This window comes from Dipodomys ordii, unplaced genomic scaffold, assembly GCF_000151885.1.
Source record: "Dipodomys ordii isolate 6190 unplaced genomic scaffold, Dord_2.0 Scaffold14, whole genome shotgun sequence".
Classification (NCBI taxonomy): Eukaryota; Metazoa; Chordata; class Mammalia; order Rodentia; family Heteromyidae; genus Dipodomys; species Dipodomys ordii.
The window spans coordinates 15,480,418-15,489,291 of NW_012267230.1; the positions used below are offsets into that span (position 1 = coordinate 15,480,418).

The window sequence follows — 8,874 nt, forward strand, 5'->3', positions numbered from 1 at the left end:
CTCATGCATGCAAGGGAAGCACTCTACCACTGAGCCAACCTCCCAGCGGCCTCCAAGTCTTGACCTGGGATAGACACCAGTCCAACTATCAAAGCAGTTGTTCCTCTTATTTGGCTTTAACATTTCAGAGAAATAGAGGCAGCTACCATCTAAGATAACCAGGGAAGCAGTGATGAGTTTCAGCCATCTAATTAAACCAGTATTAAATAGTTCCAAGACTACAGTTTAAATACAGTTCTGGAGACTAAAATAAATGTCTTATAGTAACATTCAAGAAACATCCCTTCTTCGCTGGGCCTTTGGGGCAGAGTTCTCCTACAGATCCCTTGACCAGTGATGAGGCCCTCCACGATTCAGTCACTACAGTCCACTGCCACCACCGCCACCTCCGCCACCACCACCACCAGGACTCCTTAGCTTACCCCGTGATGATGGGTGTTTGGTTCTATAGAACCATACATGCACCCAAAGGACCATGGGATTTACTTAAGTTTCCTATTTCCACAATGGAGCTGGGGCTGATGGAAGAAACACAGAGTAGTGTGAAGAGATAAAATAAGCGATTGAGAAAAGGATGGTGAAAAATAAAGTCACCACTGGGCCCCCTCCCCTCCTTTTTCCCTTGGAGACTTGATGTGGAGACACTACACAACCTGAGCCAAGCTTCCAGTCCTCTTTATGTTATTTTTCAGATAGGGTCTTCAACTCAGGGCCTGGGCACTGTCCCCGAGCATTTGTGCTCAAGACTAGTGCTCAACCACTTGAGCTACAGCTTCCCTACAAAATTTTAGTGTTTAGTTGGAGATAAGAGTCTCACAGACTTTCATGTCAGGGCTGGATTTGAACTTCAATCCTCAGATCTCAGCCTCCTGAATAGCTAGGATGACAGGTGTGAGCCACGGGCACCTGGCAGGTCTTGCATTTTTGCCCCAGCCAGCCTGGGACATAATTTTCCTGTTTAAACCTTTCCTTGTAGTTGGGATGACGGGCATGTACTTCCATACCCACATTTTTTTTTTTATTGGTTGAGATGTGATCTTGCTAACTCTTTATCCTGGCTAGCCTTGAACAGTAATCTTTCAAGGCAATCTCTGTTGTAGCTAGCTAGTAGCATGCACAAACCACTGTGCCCAGCCCCCAATCTCTTTTTGGCAAAGGCAATTCTGAGCTACATCAATTCAACTGTGAGTCATCTCTCCCTCAGCCACTTACTCTGATCTGCATAGTTTTTGGCCTTCAACTCCAGCTGGCGTGTCTGGAACTCATAGTGCTCCACCTGGATTTGTAGCTCTTTCTTCTCTTGTTCCAAGGCATCTTCAAACTCGATGAATTTCTGCGTGTGGGAACAAGAGCAGGCCTGGTTAGTGTTTACGCGCAGGAGGTGACACCAGCCCTTTACAGAAAGGACCACAAGTGTCACAGACCCAAGAGGCCAATCATGCCTCTGAGGCCTGGAGCAGCCAGTGGGGGCCAGAGTGGGCCTCTCCTGGTCCTAGACCCTCCTCGATCCCTTTGCGGGGCCACTCCCTGCTCCAGGCAAACGTCAGCACAGACAAGGCCCAAGAACACACAAGAGGAATACAAAACTGTTCTGGAAGCTACTTCACGAAGGACTAGGAATTCTTGTACATGAGTACTCTCATGTACCTTGGGTTTGGTTAATGCCCCACTGTTGCCATCTTGAATTTTTAGCTTGCCTTGTGTGCGACAGAATAGAATTTACTCGTGTGCATCCCCCCCCCCTCGGTTGTGGGGTTTGAACTCGGGCTTGGGCGCTGTCCCTCAGCTCTTCAGCTCAAGGTTAGCTAGTGCTCTACCACTTGAGCCATAGCACCATTTCCTGTTTTCTGGTGGTTCTTTGGAGATAAGAGTCTCACAAAAGCCGGGTGCCAGTGGCTCACGCCTGTAATCCTAGCTAATCAGGAGGCTGAGATCTGAGGATCGTGGTTCAAAGCCAGCCCTGGCAGGAAAGTCCATGACTCTTTTTTTTTTAACTGTATTTTTTTTGTCTTTTCTTTTTTGGTACTGGGGATCGAACCCAGGACGTTGCGCTTGCTAGGCAAGCGCTTTGCCACTGAGCTACATCCCAGCCCTAGTCCATGACTCTTATTTCCAATAAACCACTCGGAAACCAGAAGTGGCACTGTGGCTCAAGCAATAGAGTGCTCACCTTGAGCTAAGAGTGCAGGGACAGCGCCCAAGCCTAGAGTTCAAACCCCATGACCAACCAAAAAAAAAGAGAGAGAGAGAGAGACTCACAGACTTTCCTGCCCAGGCTGGCTTTGAACCTTGATTCTCAGATCTCAGCCTCCTGAGTAGGATTACAGGCGTGAGCCACCGTCACCCAGCTAGCTTTATTTTTACTTTTTATCTCTTCTTTTTAATTTTGTTTTTGAGAGAGGATTCCAATACAACTTTGCCTGGGCTGGCCCCTCCATCTTTCCTGTCTCAGCATCCCACGTGCTGGGATTACAGGTGTACACACCATGCCCAGACTGAAAGGGGATACTCCTGACAGATCTGAGCTGGAAGAGGTGGCGTGAAGAAGGCGCCGAGTGTGGCCCCAGCCTCTGCAGAGGCCCAGGCACGGAGGCAACGCCTGCTCCCACAGCATCAGCGTAGAGGAGGTGTGCCAACGCTTGAGTTTTACTGAGTAGGAAATGGGAATATTATCAAAAAGATTCATTTGCAGAAAGCAAAATATCTAGATGGCTAAGAAAAAAAAAAGACTTCTCAAAAGCAAGGAACATAAAGCTGGTAGACTTTACCGGGTGTGTCTGGAAGAGCGACTTGTGTGCACAGGTGCAGCTGTGACCCCCCCCATAGTGGAAGTGTTGTTCCCCTCCCCCCCTGGCCCACCTGTCCTGGGCTTGAACTCTGGGCCTGGGCACTGTCCCTAAGCTTCTTTATGCTCAAGGCGAGTGCTCTGCCACTTGAGCTACAGCGCCACTTCCTGCTTTTTCTATGTATGTGGTGCTGAGGAATGGCACCCAGGGCCTCATGCACACTGGGCAGGCACTCTACTCTAAGCCACCTTCCCAGCCCCACAGTGGAAGTCCTTTCCATAGCAGCCCATCCCACGGCTCTATTTGAAAGATGACTCAGCCTGTGCCATCAGTGGGGGTGGGAAACCCCAAAGGAAGGGGCTGTGGAGGAAAGGCTATAGCAAGAAGGAAGCTGGATAAAATGAAGGGGAAAAAAAAAAAACAAAAAAACACTCTACAGCTTGAAAACTACAGTATTTTTTTCTTTTTTTTACAACTGTACAAAAAAAATCAAATAAATGATTTTGAATTATCTGCGAATACCATCAGTACAAGAATTATAAACACGTTATTGATCGTTGAGCTGTGTGAGGGAAGGGGAGGAAAGGTGCTGGGGATTGAGCCCAGGGCTTCATGCACATAACCATATGCTCAGTCATTGGGCTGACTTTGAACTGTGATATTCAGATCTCAGCTTCCTTAGTAGCTAGGATTACAGGCATGAGCCACCAATACCCAGCTGAATAGATGGTTTTAAGCCATACCTCAACCTTCCCTCTCACTAACAATATCATATTTTAAAACAGTATTCAAGCCAGGAGCTGGTGGCTCATGCCTGTAATCCTAGATACTCAGGCGGCTGAGGGCTGAGATCTGAGAATTGTGGTTTGAAGTCAGCCTAGGCGGCAAAGTTTGTGAAATGCTTATCTCCAATTAATCACCAAAAAGCTAGAAGTAGAGCTGTGGCTCATGTGGTAGAGCAGTAGCCTTGAGCAAAAGAAAGCTCAGGTACAGAGCTCAGGACCGGAGTTCAAGCCCCAGGACCAGCACCAAAAAAAAAAAAAGTAGAACGCCAGGCCTAGTGGCTCATGGCAGTAACCCCTACTACTCAGAAGGGTCTTGGTTCAAGGCCCAGATCTCTGGGACAAAGGCTGGGACTCTATCTCAATAAGCAATAAGCAGGGTGTGGTATATAAACCATGACCCCAGCTCCACAGGAGGAGTAGGTAGGAAGATCTCAGGCTAAGGCTGGCCCAGTCGAAAATTCAAGATTGTACCTAAAAAATAGCTAAAGCAAAACAAACCAGGTACATGGTTCAGTGGAAGGGCACTTGCCTAGCAAGCACAGACCCCGGACCTGATACTGTCAGGTACCCTAAGACCCCCCCAAAAAACCCTACACAATGGAACTAGCATGGAGACATGTCTAATCCCACTGAGAGGCAAAGGCAGGAGGGATCTTGAGTTTAAGGCCAGCCTGGAACATACAGTAAGACAAAAAACCCCAAACAGGGCTGGGAAGGTGGCTCAGGGGTAGAGCGCTGGCCTTGCATGCATGGCGCCCTGGCTTCGATTCCTCAGCACCACATAAGCAGAAAAAGCCAGCAGTGGCGCTGTGGCTCAAGTGGTAGAGCACTCGCCTTGAGCTAAAGAGCTGAGAGACAGTACCCAGGCCAGAGTTCAGGCCCCACGACTGACAAAAACAAAACCAAACCAAACCAGAAAAACCCCAAACAAACCATGGAATTGTTCTTTACACAATGGAACACCACACTGAGGGAGGATACAGGCAACAACTTGCAGAGTGAATAAAGCCAAACAAATCAAAGGCCTCTATGCCGCACAATTCCACGCCACAGACTTCTAGAAGATGCACGCTAATCCAGGGTAGCAGCCAGCAGAGGTGGTTTCCTGGGGGCAGGGAGGCAGAGGACAGGACTGCGGAAGGGAATGCCTCGGTGGTGGGCACTTTTCCCTCCTTTATTGTGGGGACGACACACTCCTCAAACTGGGCACTGAACATGTGTAGCTGGGCATGTCAGCGGACTCTCAATGACAGTGCTAAGCCCCTTCCCAATAAGAGAGGAATACTAGAGAAGGAAGGCCAGGCCTCATCCTATTCCTGTCAGCACTTCCCAGTGCAAAGGCTTTCCCAGCAGACACCCCAGCCCTGCAGGATGTCATCACCTCCTCCCTGCGTTTCCTAGACAGCCGACAGCCGACACCCTGTCCTGCCCGCCCCATCTTCCACTACCTGCTCTTCCATAGCAGCAACCCACCATCTGGAACGCATCCACTGAAAAATTCCAACCACTGCTAAAGCATCTTCCTTTCTGGCCTGAAACGAACAACTTATCTGCCTTCTCTAAGGCAGGGAGAGGCAGTGACAGCAGCCATTTGCTGCTCCAAATACAGTCCCTGACCCTCAGACCCAAGCGTCATGTGGAGAGGTGGAAGCCGGCTTGCCTTCTCATCTACACAGGCTGGTAACTTTCCAGTGCAGAGCCCGGGAGGAGAAAGCAAGAAAAGAAAGGGTGTATCCCTTTTCAGGTCATGAGCGGGAGACCCAACAGAGGGCTACTGGGGACCACTCAGGCTGGCCCGGTACCATTAGATGCTAGGAGTCAGGAGGAGACAGGAGTGGCTGGGTAAGCCCTGGAGGACACAGACTGGGAGGTGGAAGTCCAGGTCCCTCCCAGTTCAAGGGAGACCTGAGCAAAGCAGAGCCTCTAGGTCAGCGTCCCTCCCAGACACCCTTCGAGGCCACAAGGCTCAGCAGTCCTGGTCCTTCCTCCTTCATCTGGTCACCTGCTCTCATGAAAACCATCCGGGGAGCACATCCTGCAAAGTGACAGAGCTGCACTGTCATATGCCAAGGTCACAGAGAGCAGAGAACAAGGGATTACTCCAGAATGCAAGAGGCTGCAGGGGTAGGCAGGAGCCTGGGGTCTCAGCAACATGGGAAAACATGGTCATTTTGCCGTTTTTTTTCTGTATATTAATTGAAAGCAGAACATTTAAAAGTAGTTGTATTTAAATAAGGACTCCTGATTTTGGAGGAACTGGTTTCTATTGGTGCTTGGTCCCACCGCCAGTCTGCTGGGCAGCAGACCTCTGAGGCTGCTGGTCACAGAGAGATGTCCAGAGGCTCCCAGCCTCCGGCCAGCTTCCCCCATGCTTTCTGGCTGGCAAGCACACTTTCTGCCCATGGCTCCTGAACTTGTTTCCATCTTTCAAAGTGGTGGTGAGATGGTATGTGTGTTCAGTGATTCAGTGCTTGTCTGGCGTACTCAAAGCTCCGGACTCAATCCCCACTGACACAGGGGATCTATTCTTTTTCTTTTTGTCAGTCATGGGGCTTAAACTTGGGTCCTGGGTGCTGTCCCTGAGTTCAAGACTAGCATTCTGCCACTTTGAGCTAAAGCGCCTCTTCCATTACTGTGGTCTCATGGACTTTCCTGCCTGGGCTAACTTCGAACTGTGATCTTCAGATCTCAGTCTCCTGAGTAGGGTTATAGGCGCAAGCCATTGGCGCCTGTGGAGAATTACTTTTTAATACAAAAAAAAAACAACAAAAAAAATTTAAGTAAATGCAACTCTGGTACTGCTACACTGGGTCAACTAACTTACTTTTTTTTCTTTCTCTCTCTCTTCCTTCCTTCCTCCTCTTTCTCCCTCCTTCCTTCTTTTCTTTCTCTCTTTCTTCCTTTTTTTTTTTTTTTTTTTGGGTCCGGTCGTGGGGCCTGAACTCTGGGCTAGGGCGCTGTCCCTCAGCTCTTCAGCTCAAGGCTAGCACTCTACCACTTGAGCCACAGCGCCACATCTGGCTTTTTCTCTGCTTATGTGGTGCTAAGGAATCGAACCCAGGGCCTCAAGCATGCAAGGCAAGCGCTCTACCACTGAGCCACCTTCCCAGCCCCTGGACCACCTTTTGGAGGCAATGAGGAAAAGCAGCTCTGGCTACCACCTTCCAAGAGCTTCATCTAGAAAAATCAATGTTTAAGACTGCTCTCAGGGGCTGTGGGTAGAGCTCAATGGTACAATGCCTTGCCTAGAATGGACTAGGCTCCAGACCGGATCCCTAACAAATCAGGAAAAAAACCTACTTTTAATACTACAAGGTGACAGAAAAAGAAATCACACATATTACAAGTAAGAATGAACTTACTATTTGTAATATGGGACAAGAACACGAAATTCTGATTCAATCTATTCACTTATGAAAGGTCATTTTTATTGAGGAGGATTTTCTTTTCTCCCAGCTTAATTCTACCTTAATGTTCTTTTGTGAAATAGATTGCTTTTAGAAAAACAAGTCTTGGGACAAACTCTCTCTAGCAGGCACTGGTGGTTCATGCTTGTAATCCGAGCTTCTCAGGAGGCTGATATCTGATGATCGTTGTTTGAAGCCAGCCCATGCAGAAAGTCTGAGACTAGGCTGGGCACTGGTGGCTCACCCCTGTAATCCTAGCTACTAGGAGGCTGAGATCTAAGGATCATGGTTCAAAGCCAGCTCAGGCAGTAAAGTCTGTGAGACTCTTCTCTCCAATTAACCACCACAAAACTGGAAGTGGCACTATAGCTTAAGTGGTAGAGCGCTTGCCTTGAGCTGAACAGCTCAGGGACAGCACCCAGACCAAGTTCAAGCCCCATGACAAAAAAAAAGTCTGAGACTCTTATTTCCAACTAACCAGCAAAATGCCAAAAGTAGAGATGTGATTCAAATGGTAGAGAGCCAGCCTTGAGAGAAAAAGCCAAGGAAAGCCTGGTGCTGGTGGCTCACATCTGTAATCCTCACTACTCAGGCTGAGGTCTGAGAATCACAGTTCAAAAGCCAGTCTAGGCAGGAAAGTCCATGAGATTTTTATCTCCAACTAACCACCAGAAAACTGGAAGTAGCACTGAGGCTCAAAGTAGATCGCTAGCCTTGCCCCAGAAGAGCTCAGGGACAGCACCCAGGCCCTAAGTTCAAGCCTCATGACCAAAAAAGCCAAGGGAGAGTGTAAGGCTCCAACTTCAAGCCCCAGTATTAACAACAAAAATTTTCCTCTGTTGGGGCTGGGAAGGTGGCTCAGTGGTAGAGTGCATGCCTTGCAAGCATGAGGCCCTGGGTTCAATTCCTCAGCACCACATAAACAGAAAAAGCCAGGAGTGGCGCTGTGGCTCCAGTGGTAGAGCACTAGCCTTGAGATGAAGAGCTGAGGGACAGCGCCCAGACCCAGAGCTCAGGCCCCATGACCGGCAAAAAAAATTAAAAAAAAATTTAATTTTCCTCTGTTTGCATGCTTTCTTCACATAGCATAAAAACCAAATCATCAGCTCATCAGCTGATAGCTGCATACATGTCTCATGGCCAGAAAACCTGCCTGAGATGCTTGGGATGCATGGAGGGCTGCTATGAGCAGTTTTTTTTTTTGGGGGGGGTTGTTTTTTGTTTTAGAATAGAATAATTTAAGGCAAATAATGACTAATACTGTTCCTCATTATTTTTCCTCTTATAGTTTAAGTGTTTGATCATGATAAGGAAAGAGGCTCTGCTGCCTGGGAACACAGTAAACACAGCCTCCCTCCAAGATTTATAAGATCATGGGTGGTCCTCTCGGTGCTAGCAGTCAAACCATTTTGTACCAGAACCTGTCCAAGCAGAAACTGTCCAAATCACAACTACCAGGCACAGTCCATGAGACGCAAGGCTTGCCGAGTCCCCACTGGGCTGTGCTAAAGCCCCTTGCCATAATTCTTCAGGGCACTGGAGATGGAACTAGCTTGTCACCTCTGGCAACCCACTCACTTGACGAGGGTGGACGCTGGCCTGGAGACCGAGAGAAACCCAGTGGATGTGCAATCCATGTTGGTACCTGAAGACTCCAGGGATTGAGCCCCTCTGCCAGGATCCCAGAGGGGCCTTACCAGGAACCTCACTATGGTTATTATAGGCCAGAAGTGAAGGATGCCCTGCTCGAGGCAGATTCTCTCAGAGGCTGCTGGTGGATCAGGTTACCCATCTCTGACTAAGCCTAACTGAGCGGAGTGGAAGGGACAGCGTGTGCTGACAGCGGCTCCTCTGCACCACTGCCTGCCTCAGCTCCGGGGCTTACACACATCTGTG

General features: G+C 48.8%; 1 protein-coding gene across 1 annotated transcript in view; it reads right to left on the reverse strand.

The window, feature by feature from the left end:
• Mapk8ip3 (mitogen-activated protein kinase 8 interacting protein 3) overlaps positions 1 to 8,874 on the reverse strand; it is a 55,873-nt gene that overhangs the window by 46,414 nt on the left and 585 nt on the right. The window contains exon 2 of the mRNA XM_013011263.1: positions 1,213 to 1,333. Within this exon, the coding sequence (XP_012866717.1) occupies positions 1,213 to 1,333 (121 nt within the window). The remainder of the gene's footprint in view (positions 1 to 1,212; positions 1,334 to 8,874) is intronic.